The sequence below is a fragment of the Ambystoma mexicanum genome, chromosome 6p, assembly GCF_040938575.1.
Source record: "Ambystoma mexicanum isolate Mex_15411 chromosome 6p, UKY_AmexF1_1, whole genome shotgun sequence".
NCBI classification, from domain to species: domain Eukaryota; kingdom Metazoa; phylum Chordata; class Amphibia; order Caudata; family Ambystomatidae; genus Ambystoma; species Ambystoma mexicanum.
The window spans coordinates 383,168,292-383,182,427 of NC_090935.1; the positions used below are offsets into that span (position 1 = coordinate 383,168,292).

The window sequence follows — 14,136 nt, forward strand, 5'->3', positions numbered from 1 at the left end:
ATACCCTGCAATGCCATACTGTGGCCAGCGTCATGGAGGTCTTTATCCAGATTCATGGCTGTATTTGTTGCCAGGAGATCAGAGCCTAGATGCTTGAGCCCTCCACCAAAAGCAGGCTTCACTGCTGTAAAACCTTTACAAGGAATTCCACCAAAATGACAGAAGCGGTGGGCCCAAGAAAGGGAGCTCAACAGGTGGGCCCAAGAAAGGGAGCTCAACACTTTGATCTGAAAAGATCCCTGCGTTGGCTTCCTGCTAGTGCAGGGGTCATGCTTAAGGTTGCCTGTCGCGTTTACAAGTTCTGATTGGGAAGGGCCCAGTGTCTATCTGCAAATATCTCAGGTGCTATTCGTTCACCAGGACAAGTTGATCCAAAGGTAGACCCTTGATTGACGCTAAATTAAAATTTCCCTTAAAAGGCCAGATTAGTAGCGTGCAGGTTGCCATTACATGCAAGACACTGCCTGTGAAAGTAAGGTTTGCTTTATTAAGCTGCTGGTATCCAGGGATCCATGTGATTGCTTTGCCGATTTTACTGCAACGATTTTTACCCCCTTTTCACGTTATTTATATGAGGGGGTAGACGCAGGCAGCCCCCCCCCTGTCCTCTCACATTAATGCATTACTGTACCCATCCATTGACATTTTCAGGCTGTCACAGTAAAATCGGCGCAGTAACTTTATGTTCCCGGTATCCAGAACGTTGCCTCAGTTTCCCTCTTGCATCAATTTCTAATGAATGCCTGGAGAGGGATCAGTCTGTTAATAGGCACATTTGAAATAGCCTCATTTACTCATTAAGTTACACTTGGTCTGATTTAGAGTAAATCGGTTTCCAAAGCTTACCAGCAACGTGGTGGTGGTGTCCACTCTTTCCTGTCTAAGTAATATCCTAATTTAGCCCATATAAGCCTGTCTGGAATCTGTTTTAACACTATATGATATGCCTTGGCCAATTCTAACCGAATAATTTATTATGCTACAATACCCGCTTTGAAGGCTGTACCGGTAGGTATCAGTCCTTGCAAGGGCCTTTAATGAGAGTCCCTGAGCCCTTGGCACTGGGCATAACAATTTAAACTGGGTGTTATAGCTAGTAACACCTTGGGATGCATACCATGGTGCTGCCCAGATCACATGTATGTGTACAATAAGGGACTGCAGAATGTACGTGGCTCTTTGTTTTATACAAAAATATATCTAATATTAATGCGCCTCTACCATTTCCATAGCAGGCCAGGGGGTGTTGAGCCACGGCAAGGTGGAGTGATGCCGCAGGAAAAAGGAGACGTCAAGTCCAGGCCAGCTAACTAGGGACCGGTGAAGAGAAGAGCAGGGGTGGGGGGGTAGTACGACAGTGGTGAGTCCAACAATGATGGAGGGAGAGTTTGACCAGTGCACCGCCTGTTAAGAACCTGGGCTTGGATTACTATTGATTGAGCTTTATTCAGATAATAATTACATATCCATAACAGCATATCAGCATCAACACATGATACATTAAACAATATTCCAAAATCACGATTATAAGTCAATTAAAAACAAGAATTCAGAAATTAAAATACATAAATTCACAGCACATGTCTTGCTGAATCAAGAAGGTTAGCCACAGCAGGAATCTGATCCTGATTAGTTGATACTCTAGTATAAACGAATGCATCTATTGAGCACAGTATCGTGTTCCTGACTATGTGAGGTAATAGAATATTTTTTCTATATTTGTTAGATAATGGGCAGGATAAAAATGAAAAAAAATGTCTGCGGTTAAAGTGCACTTACTGGGTCCTGTCAGATGCTATTTAACCATGACACTTGCCAGTGATAGGATTTCCAGCCTAAATCTTAAATAAAGTGAACGCTTTCGAGGATATATAATCCATTTTAAATGTTTCACATCCCCAGGTACTCTTAATACACAACTAATTTAGTGATGGTGATCCCAATGAACAACCAAAAAGAAAATGGGACATGAACCATTTATTGAAAACTGCCTTAATTCTATCACTATCTTCGGTAGTTATGTTAAAAATGCCTCATCAAATGCCTCAATGTGGCAACCCAGAACCTCGAAATACAGATGGAGGATATGGAAAACACTTTGCGGAGAATCAACATTAGGATCAATGGGAAGGGGGAGGGGAGGAGGCACATCCCAAAGTTGGGGTCTCGGATGGAGGGGTAGGGGCAGGGGGAGGGATGCAGCCCCAAAGAGTCAGAGGTGGCTGAGACCTCAGTGGATGGCACCTGAGGACAGGGTGCCAGTGCAATAAAGGGGCATGATTAAAGGGAAGCAGGGGGAAAGGACTGTTAAGGAAGAGCAGAGCCAGAGGCCCGGGCTATAGGAAGGGGATAAAAGAGGGGCTACTGTAAGCATGACCCGAATAACAACAAATTAAAGTGGGTAACCCATAATGTGAGAGGGCTTAATACACCTCTCAAAAGAAAGAAACTGGAGAGGATTATTAGGGAAGCAGAACCATAAATTCTGGTGCTACAGGAAACCCACCTCTTGAGGAAAGATCAGGGGTGACTGAAACTGAGAGGCTTTGCGATATACTGCACCTCCGCCCTGACTAAAACAGGGGGAGTCTCCCTGGCTATTAAAACGAGTATGGACTTTAGAGTCTAGGAGATCAATAGGGACTCTAATGGGAGATCTATACTAGTAAAAGGGGAACTTAAGGGGACAAAATACACTGTGGCATCAATATACAATCCCAACAGTCTCGGGAGGATAGCTCGGGGGCAACGTGCTAGCCTTGGAAGCAAGACGACAAAGAGCAACACTGGTTCAATCCCTGGGTCCGCACTTAGAAACCTCTGGGTATTGAGCATGTTATAAATAACCTATCATATCATATCATAACACTGGCCAGGACATTTTACTGAGGGGACTAGTGGATGTACTGGAGGTCTTCGCAAGGGGTCATATAATCTAGATGGGAGATCTCAATACGACCTGACACAAGAAGCGGGACAGGACGGCTCTGGGGAGCTGAAGAGGGGGTGGGGGGGAGTAGCATTGCCTCAGCTACGGGACTTGTTTGAGGAGGTGGGACTAAGGGATGTGTGGAGGGAACTGAAAGGAGAAAAGGAGGGGTGCACATTTCTCTCTGGGGTTCATGGGTCACAATCAAGAAATTGATTACATATGGGTATCAAATAATTTATTGGGGAGAGTGGAGGAGGTGGAAGTAGGCACTCTGGGGATAATGGATCACAAGATTGTGTCGATGCAACTGACTCCACAGGGACGAACGCAGGGAATATGGAGATGGTCATTCCTAGGGGAGATACTAAGGGACCCAACGATCTGGGAAGATCTGGGGTAGAAAATTCAGGGATTCTTTGAGCTCAACAAGGGGTCAGACATGGGGGAGAGCATTCGCTGGGATGCATTTAAAGCAACTATGAGGGGGGATTATTGCGGCAAAGGCGCAAAGGGTAAAACAGATGAAGGCCCTAGAGGTCCAATTAGAGGGAGAAGTGGAGGAGGCAAGGGAAAGGGCAGCCGAGGCCCCCACTAGAAAGGCATTAAGAGTATATAGGCTGGCAGTGGGGCAACTGGGTGTACTAAGAATGAAAAAAGTGCAGGGGGCCCTGCTCTTTGTTTGGCAAGAATTCTATGCAAAAGCCAATAAGGCAGATGCACTTTTGGCAGGCCTACTGTGGGTTGCAAAGGACAAAAATACAATAATGGCTATAAAAGATGAACAGCGTCCCCTCGTACTCGTACAGAGGAGATACAGGAGCTGTTGGCCAGATGCTGTGACTGCCTATATTTCTTTCAAAACTCACCAATCCAGAAGCAACTAGACTTCCTGGGAAATATACAGCTTCCTAGACTGGACATTGGCGCTCAAGAGGCATTAGGTTGGGAGATCTCGGAGGAGGAGCTGAGAACGACTATAGCGAAGCTCCCCTTAAATAAGGCCCCGGGACCTGATGGCTACGTGGCCTCTTTTTACAAAACCTACACCCCACTCCTGACCCCCCTCATCTAATGCAATTATTCAACACCTTCAGTACCACTGGACAAATCACATCCTCCATGGAGGAAGCCAAGATCACTCTTATCCCTAAACACAATGAGAACCCCTCAGAGTGCTCCTCTTACAGGCCCATAGTGCTCATGAACGTAGACGTTAAAAGCTACATGAAAATATTAGCTAATAGGCCAGAGAGCCATGTGCCCTCGCTGCTTCATCAGGATCAAGCGGGATTCATCTTGGGGAGACAGACTGCAGACCATATTAAGTGGGTAACCCACTTAGTAGAGAAAGCAGGTAAGACGGCCACTCCATCGGTCCTGCTTTCATTGGATGTGGAAAAGGCATTTGACCGAGTGGAGTGGAACTTTCTGTTTAAGGTAATGGAGAAAATGGGACTGGGGGTAGGGATACCTAAAAATGGTCCAAGCCAACTTCTTCTCAGTTAGACTGATGGTAAATGGGTATATGTCACGTGCCATAAGACTAGGGAGGGGGACCAAGCAGGGGTGTCCACTCTCCCTATTGCGGTATGCAATCTATCTTGAGTCGTTACTGCAGACAATATGGGAGGAAGAGGGGATCTGGAGAATTTCCGTTGGGGAAGTGTAACACAAGGTGGCTGAATTCACTGATGACATGCTCCTGACACTCGGTAGGCCGGGAGACTCAATAGGGACCTGCAAGCACTTGCTACAGAGGGTTGTGGAAGCATCAGGCCTGCGGATTAACCACAACAAATCTGAGCTGCTCATTCTAACGCTGGGGGTGGGGAAGCGGCAGAGTTAAGAATGTCAACCCCCTTTATATGGAGCTCTGGGGGGGATCACTTACCTAGAGATCAAAATAACATCAGCACTGACGGGGTAGTACAGAGCCAATTACCCACCCATATTAAAGGCAATAAAGAGGGATGTTCAACAATGGCGAAACTTGAGGGTATCATGGATGGGAAGGATGGCGGTGATAAAGATGGTTACGCTCCCCCGACTGCTTTATTTGTTCCAGGCAATCCCAGTGGCAATACCCCCCAACTTCTTTGGGTAGCCGGGGAAAGTTACAAGAGAATTCATTTGGGAGCGGCAGAGGCCACGAATCAGCAGACACTAATGGCACGAAGGAGGGAGGGGGGGTTGGCTCTCCCCAACTTTCAGCAATACTTTGAGGCAGCACATCTGCAGGTGAAATGGGAGTGGTTCTCTGTGGCCGAGATAAAGCGTTGGGTCAAAATGGAAAGGGCAGTAGCTCAACATGATTTGAGGGAGGTACTATGGGTGCCGAAACAACATAGGTCAAAAAACCTGTACATGAGTGCCATAACCAAATTACTAGTGGACACCTGGGAAAAATTGGTAAAGAAACAGGGAATCACCACTTTCCCCTCTCCATTTACACTGATCTTCAATAATGGGGACCTTTCCCCAGGATGGAGCAAGGGGCCTTTGGTAAATGGTGGGAAGGGGGCTGTAGGTGGATTCGGGATTTGTTTCAATACCAGAAGGTGCAACTCTTCACAGGGTGCAAACAGGACTTTGGGGTAGAAGAGACTGAGAGACATAGGTACTTCCAAATGCGGTACTGGGTGATGAACCGGGAGATCAAGGCAGCGGCTACCTAATAGTTCACCCCTTTTGAGAAATTTCTCTTAGCACAGGATGGTTCAAAAGGCCTTGATTCCAATCTCTATAGGTTACTGTACGATGCCTCCCCCCGAGCTCAGTGGCCATACATGACGCGCTGGGAACGGATGATGGGACAGGGGATTGATAGAAGGGAGTGGGAGAGCCTTTGGAGGAAGATCCCCAAAATAGCCAAGGCGAACCACCTACAAGAAATGTGGTATAAGGTCATGCATGGGTGGCACTATACTCCCGCCCGCTTGCGTAGCATGTATCCCGATGCGTCCAAAGACTGTTGGAGGGGATGCGGGGAAGAAGGGACAGCATCCCACATTTGGTGGAAATGCCCCAGAATAGCTGCCTTTTGAACAGAGGTGTTACAAGCGCAAGCCCAAGCTCTTGGGGAAGAGCCTGAAAGAACCCCGGAAAGAATCCTGCTGGGGCTGAAAGGGGACAAGGAAGAGGGGGAAAACAGAAGTCATTTATTCAACACTTGCATAGAGGACTGCTGCCCATAGCAGGCAGCGGCCCCATTCTTTTTTTGCTAGAGTGCTCATTCACGGCGTGACTCCCTTATTGAGTGTGATGACATGAGACACTCATGCAGGACTTTCTTTGTTAGAAGGAAGTGATGAGGAAAACAATATCAGAGGCATGAGTCCACTACAGCATATACAGAGTGTGCGCATGTTTCTTTCATGCATGCTCCTGAATGCTTGCTTCCCAATAGCAGTGCTACAACAACTTGGTAACAGGGATTTTACAAAGCTGTGTGGCCCCCAACGCTGATTGCCAAATTGGTGCGTCCTGGCATCTGGGTATCAACCGAACATAATACTGTGACAAGGGCATTGCAGCCCCCTTTTGACCATATCCTGGAGAGTGAAGACATCAGTGAAAACATTTTATTTTCCCTATGACACGTGTGCAAAATCCTGTAGGCACGCCATCGGGTACCCCCTTTAAGAGCCATCATGATTTTCATAGCTGTCCCATGCCCACATTTGATGTCTGTCGGGATCTCACCACCCTAGGGCCCAGGTGAATCTTGCTGATTTTGTCGATGAAGGTGTTGGTGGCAGTGGATTTTCGATGGGAGTGTGATATGGCAGGGTTGGGTAGCGGGTTGACTCACTGCTTGACCGCTTTGAAGAGGGTTCTGCTTTTGTTGTTGGCTTCTGCTGTGGTATTCTGATAGGAGGCCTTGGCTCTGTTCATTAGTTGTCTGAGGGTTTCTCAGAATTCCCTGAGGAGAGCGCCAGGTCAGATGTAGTCCTGGAGCGGCACCAGGTTTTGTTTTGTTTCCTGGTGACTGTTTTGCTGAGGTTAAGTTCTTGTGTGTAGCAGGGTAATAACGGTTTCAGTTTGCAGGTGCGTTGTTTCAGAGGCACGTGTTGGTTGATGGAGGCAGAGGGTTCTTTTCCATTTATACCAGTTCGGCACTTGAGACCCCATAGCACATGCAAGTAAAGCTTTGATGCCCACAGAACATAGTTATTCACAGTTAGAATGCAAAGCATTAGTGGTCCTGTGTTGATGTGGCCGTTTCCATTTGAGGATTTTTGGGCACCCCATTACGGTCATTTCAGATCATAAACCACATCTGCCCATAATGCTTGGATCAACTCCTTTAAGGCCCATAAGATCACTTACGGGCCGGTGCCAGGACCATGGTAAGTTATCTGTGAAGACACCCATCATCAAAGTCACCTATGGACGGAGATGGAGAACTGAGGAGTTAGTAAATATGCTCAAGAAGACTGCAAAACTGAAATCTATGTCACTGCAGGACATCTGGAGAGTTCAATCAGAGCTGTCGGTAGACTTAGAAGGGGTCCTACTTCGAAGGTCCAGACTTGTCATCCCACCAGGATCTTACCAGAGTCCTTATGCTCGGACAATGGACTTCCCTTCCAGAGCTTCTAGGTATTCACTGGGTTCTTGGTCCTATGGGGTGGATCACAGATTCATTACTCCCTGCTGGCCTAGGGACAAAGGTTTTACGATCATGCAAAAAAGGAAAGCATCTCTAAGCAGCATGCACGTCCTTTCTCGAGGTGTACAGGACTTCACCTCACACAACAACTTGGGTTGCCTCAGCAGAAGCATTCTGATCCAGAAAGGGGCGCTCACTTGTACCGTAACATAAATCCAGGCGTAACATAAATCCAGGCAACTCGCCTCGATCAATGTGGAAGAGACACGTCAAGTACAGGTACATAACGACCAAAAGGAAAGCAGCCAAAGAGGACTCTGGAAAGCTCACATTGAAGTTGGGGATCAGGTGCTTATTTGCACTCTTCACATGTCAGCAGGGAGGCCGGGGTAGGGACTGACCCAGTACTGCAGGAGGAGGGGCCTGCTGACATTCTCCGCTTCTCAGCAGGGTTTTCGGTCCGGTGCTATTCTGACAGTGGAGCGCTGCTGGAAGAAAGGTTTGGGCCTTGTGCTTCTTCATTTGCACCAGAGTGTGGAGGGCCCAGACTGCGCTGATTTTTTTCTTCAACCCAGAATGGGGCTTCTCTTCATTGGTGTGCATCCAGTCTCTAATCTTTGTCTGTTAAGTGACGCTTAAGCGTAACCTATAAGCCAAAACTATTGCATTGAAGTACAGCAGGGAGACAGATGGGATGTGAGGAGGGACAAACCGCTTGTGGGTGTTACCGGTTGTTTTACTACTCCAAATTCTGAGTTTCGTTTTTGAAACTCTGTACCACCACATAAGAGCCATAACCCATACAGTAATTACCTGATCCCATGGAGACCTATGGACTCCTAAATGGGTAAAAATGGAAAAATCCGCATGACCTGGGATCATGTGACCTTTCTGGGCGACTGGTAGTTACTGCATGTGGTGTTGGTAATTGAGTTGGGCAGAATTAACGGATGTAATGCTGCCAACCTCATAATCGGGCCCTAAGTGGAGTGTGAAATGGGCAGTAAAAGCGGAGTAATATAAAATAAATAGTGGAGGATACAACGCTACGGATTTATTTAGATCTTCAAAATGAACCGCATTCAGCAAAATATACTGATGAAAAAAGCTACCTTAAAAATTGAATTTGGTGAAGTGTGATATTCGCCTACTTAACGAGGAGGTAGAGTTAATAAAAAATAAAGCGTCCCCCAAATAAGTCAGACAAACTCTGATCTTTTAGGGAATTAGATGCAGAGTTTGAAAACGCAAAAACATTCATGACATTGCATGTCGGGGGCAGAGGAACATACTACTGCACAACCTTCTAGTCTGTAATGACTATTCATTTAAGGGAGGACCATTGACTTGGTAGTTCCGGGCTAAGCAAGGGGGAGAAGGGGTGATGGGTTCAATGAGTCTGACTCCTGCTGCTGTGTTCATGTAATGCCCACAGGTGGGTCCATCACATTTCAGAACCTCTTTTATACTTTTACTGTCCTTCAAGACTTAAGTGTACTTGGGGCTTCAGTGCACTATCTGCCCCGGGACGCCTGTCTGTGTAACATCATGCATGCGTGCCATACTCGCTTACATAGAGCTCTCGGCCAAGGCTAGAGCAGTGGAGTTTGCACAGCTGGTACACTCTGCTAATTCATCCGCTCCACTTGGAATTGGGGAAAGTTCAGTTTCTGCTCCACATGATCTCGAGCCCCTCACATTTAAGGTTTCAAAATGTAGAACACATGCTGGAATTAATTGGTGGAACCGCAGTACTGTGAAAAGGAAACCTCTTGTGCAGGCACTGCCATTTTCTGTCAACAACACCACTTAGTAGATAAGCCTGCGCCTGCCCAGTGTCTTTTTGCAGAATAGTATGTGCCTGCTCACATCAAGTTCCATGGGGCATTCTCTATAGAACAGATTCATATAGTGCAGAGGTTGCAGACGGAATGTTTATAGGACTGACACCAAAGTGAGTGCTGATATTTCACAACTTTCTTGTCTTTTAGGTTCGGTTTTATTTCCACCGTTTGATATTCGGCTCAATAAGGATTCCTGGCATCAACGCTTATTTCTGGAGTGGAATGTCAGTCGAGAGGCGTATGTACACGAGTTGAACATGCTTTTTCAGATTGAAGTCAGTCGGAGTGAAATGATGACTCTTACCTGGAAGGTAAGGTCTGTGTGACTGTTTGCAATGATTGCCTTCTGGAGGGCAGTGGAAAAGCTTGTGCAGTGAAGTGGGTCAGGTATTGCAACAACAATTCTTTCTGTTTGCAGAGGATGCTTCAAAAGAAGTATTTAAAGTGCAAACATAAAAGTGATCTGTGTTAACCTAACAAATCGTGTTAGAAAAATGACGTTTATTGCAAGGTCATCAAAAAACAATTTGTTTGGCAGTACTAAGGATTTACAAACTGTTAGTTGTGAAAAAGAACAAAACTCCCAACGCTGTGGATGGTGGGTAAGGGTTCAAAAAGGAGGGGGAAAGCGAGAAATCTCCCACCCCATAAAAGGAAAGAAGGGTGTCATTTATGTGTTTAAACAACAGAATTCGAAATGTCTTTATAGAACAATTGTTGTATCACAAATGATTGTCTGGTTCCTGTTTTGTTTCAGTTGTGTCTACTAAATTAGATCAGATTTATAAAACGGTACAATCCATCTGCATCACTAGAAGTGTAATCATTGTATCGAAACAGAAAATCATAAAAGTCGCAAACATTATAGCAATGCTCTATTTCAAGGAGAACGCCACCATGTATACCGTTCATTATCAGGCCATAATAAAATCATTAGCTTCAGATATTTTAAGCATAAATCCCATGGACCATACATTTAAAGTCCTATTTATTTCAATTTTGTTTAAGCTAAACCCGATTTAACACTTGGCTATGGAGATTTTTTGTAAAAGAAAAAGCAAAAAGGCGAATTTAGTTAATGCATATTTCATGGGAGCCCCCAGCTAAAAGTAAGGAATAGGCATCATTGGCACAGTACAGGCTGTTAGCATCATGTACCCAGTTTAACTAATGCCCGCCGTTCTGCCCTCAACTTTGCATACCAGCGTGAAATATGTTCCTCAGAATTAAAACGCAATCCACATAGCCTACGTGCTCTGGGACTCTTCTTCCAGGTGTAGACCAAGTTAGCAGTTTCAAAACACCCAACATAAGTTCCAAAATGGCGTTTTTGTTGGGCCAACCTTCAAACAAGGGGGAGGGGTTATTGTTTGGAAGAACTTATTTAGACCATTGTATAAGAAAACATCTGCGTTTTTTGTAGTGCAAGGGTGAAGAAGTAAGAATCTTGATACAAGTATGGTGCAAATGGTGATTATGGACATTTATCTGCACAAAAAGAAAGGAAAGGGGTTTGGGGAGAGGTCCAACTATCCCGAACTACTATGAGGAGTTGCCCTGCCTCAACAAAAGAATACTATAGACCCGGTCAGGATGTCCTTCAAACAAAAATGTCCACTACCCTTAGTCTATTCCAGTCCCTTACACTTTCGGTCTAACTAAAGAAAAAGGGGTGTCTTCTTAATTCCAGAATGAGGCCTCTCCCGTTCTGGATGTTGACACCAAAGTGCAAAATAATTATGAATAGTTAAATGTTTACCAAAATCAACTGACTTAAAGATAACCCAGTTCCCCACTCTCCTGGAATGGGGGTGGTTGGAACCTCTTCCTGGATTCCCGGGTCCTCTTATTGACAAAAGACTGTTCCTCAAAATTCTGTGGGGAATTATCCTTCCCAGTCTATTGTCCGGTCTGGTTCACTAACCTGCCAGACCTCACTGTAGACTTTTCCAATAGTGTATCAAGTCTGGTTTAGTCAGCTGCCAGACTTCCACAATTAGTGTATCTAGTCTGGTTTACTATCCTGCCAGACTTCCATAATGTTCACTTTCAAAGATATTTGTGTTTTGGGCTCCCACCCACTGGTTATAATTCTTCTTGTATTGTGGTGGGCCCTGGACCCTTACGCCTGCTTTTATGTGGGTTCCAGATCCTGCTTCCCTGGCTTTATGGGATCCTTGCCCCTTTGTTACCTAGTATCCACTTTGACAGGCCTGGTATACTCACCTGCCAGGTACTGTCTCACCTATGCGTACTCCCAATGTTCATATCTGTCTGTCTGTGTCAGGGTCAGATTGGCCCCTCGGCCATTTGGCCCGTGGCTGGGCCGAAATCATCCCAGGGGAGTGGGGGCCGGTTTCTGGCCACTCCTGGGCCGGTTTGGAGAAGAAAAAAAGAAAAAAGAATCTTGTTTTTTCAATGTTTTTTTTTTTTTTTTTTTAAAGCCTTTCATCCTTCTTAGGTCGATAAATGAGTACCAACACAGGTTGGTTGATATTGTATGCATATTTGTTCTATAAAAAAGAGCTTAAGCGTAAGTTCTATACAATAACATATTATTTGGCCTTGGACATCTGCTTGCATTTACAGTAATTTGTCAATATGGATATTAATGAGGCATATGGTGATCCATTCTTGTATGAAATGTATATCACATTAGTGAAATCATAACAATATTTTTCGTAGTGTTCTTAGGAACAATGCCATTTGATGCCACTTCCTGTTTTGTCAAGTGGTGAAAGGTTGTGTTTCATCACTTCACGGGATGTCACTTTGCGATGGGGTCAAATGACATCACTTCTGGTAATGTCATCAGAGGTCAAGGGTTGTGAGGCGAGCGGTGGGCCACTTTTTCTTGGGTGACCGGGCCTTTTTCTTGTCCCAGTCCAACCCTGGTCTGTATCCCTCTTTTGTTATTTCCTTGTGTGCCTCGGCACATGCTTATCTGCTTCACACAGTTCATTGTGCTCTTCTGGATGTACTTATTGAGTTTATAAAGTTCATATATATTTGTGTCTTTCCCTTTTCATTCCCTTGTAATCTTCGAGGTGTTTTTGTAAAGTTTACAAAGTTCGTATTATATTGCACAGGAACCCTTTCACCTCCCTGGGCTTTTTGGGATGTTTTTATGAGCCTCCGCAGTTCCCACAATGCCCACCTAACCAGTTTGGCCCTTCCTTTTCTTCTGAACTCTCAGGGCGGTCTCTGGTCCCTTCATGGGGTTGCCGCAAAGCTTCTCTGTTCCTGCCGCGCTCAGCGTTCTTTTCCTCATGACTCTGCAGCTCCAGCATATCTCTCTCTCTCTCTCTCTCTCTCTCTCTCTCTCTCTCTCTCTATCTCTATCTCTCTCTCGCTCTCTCGCTCTCTCTCGCTTTCGCCTTTGGCGGCCTGCGTCTCTGTTCCTGGTTGGTTTTTGCTGGTCTGGCTTTCCATGTCTCTGCCACTGATCAGGTCCACCTCGCTAAGACCTCTCGGTACCTTTGGCATTCCACATCCCAGCCTCCAGTCTTCGGGTTCCCCGGTACGGAACCAGCGTCTCCTTCCCTACTCCTCCAGTGCTGGCTGTTCGACCACGGAATGGGTCCTTCTTCGCTTTTTACTGTCAGCCTTGCCTTTGGGAAGCTGTAGCACATGTGTTGGCTCTGCTGTGTGCTTTCGCCTCCTTGCTTCATCATCCGCGTCACAGTGATATTTTGCATCAAGCTCTGATGAGTCTCCCTCTTCCTCGTCCCAGTCTTTTTAAGGATGCCCACTGCTAAACTATAACAAATTGTGGTGTGTGGGATCAGAGGAACTGGAGTAGTGGTAAGGAAGGTGTGGACACCAAAGCGGTGTTTGAATCCTGCTTTCTCCCATTATAACCAATCCCATGGAGGGTTTGCCTCTTCATGAGATCCACCGGCTGAGTACCACCCCGAAGGGGACTATTGGGTAGCAGCCTCGCCTCCCTGGCCTCATGGAAAGGTGCCTCCACCATGGAAGATGTCACAATACCCTGCGATTTGTCACAGTAAACATTACTTTAATCAAACTCTACTTCCTCCCTTTTACTATTTCCTTCAGAAATGACATATTTCCTTTGATATATTCCTTCAGACAGAGCCGCCCAGTTAGCATGAGCACATGGTACCTGAATAGAAGGAGGAAGGAACTAGACAATACATACACTCTGTAGATGCAACCTGCTGTGAGATCATATGCCATATATGTGAAAAATAACATATATATGCCTAATTCCTTTTTTGCCCCAGTTTGTTGTGCTCCTGGTGCCCACTGGGATTTTAAGTTGTTTTTCTTCACGGGGAGACCCCTGTGTGCCTCCCTTCTTTCATGCATGAGGTGCGTCTGCAAAAACCTACTTGCTGTAGTATGACCCTGTACCATCATATGTTCTTTCTATCTATATATCCACCACCAGCACTTATATGTGAGCCTAGATTTAGAATTTCCTACACACATAACCAGCACATGACCTATAGAGGTCCCGTCATTTTTTATTGTGTTTATAGTTAAATAAAAAACCCTTACACAAACAAACTAATTAGACAATCACAAAAGGTCATCCATACTACATTCAGAAAATTCATCCTATGATATAAAAGAATTTAATATATAGCAGTGTAGCAATTCAAGAAGCTAGAAATGTGTAGACCCAAGATATAAAATCCATACAATAAATAAATAATTCACAGTTCTAAATAATCTCTCAATCTGTCAATAGTTAGGAGCTATACACATTTTCAACTAAC

General features: G+C 45.3%; 1 protein-coding gene across 5 annotated transcripts in view; it reads left to right on the forward strand.

Annotated features, from left to right (window-relative positions):
- OSMR (oncostatin M receptor) overlaps positions 1-14,136 on the forward strand; it is a 608,749-nt gene that overhangs the window by 234,116 nt on the left and 360,497 nt on the right. For all 5 annotated transcript variants that reach the window (XM_069627159.1, XM_069627158.1, XM_069627161.1 and 2 more), the window contains one exon: positions 9,536-9,699. In XM_069627159.1, coding sequence (XP_069483260.1) covers positions 9,536-9,699 — 164 coding nt within the window. The remainder of the gene's footprint in view (positions 1-9,535; positions 9,700-14,136) is intronic.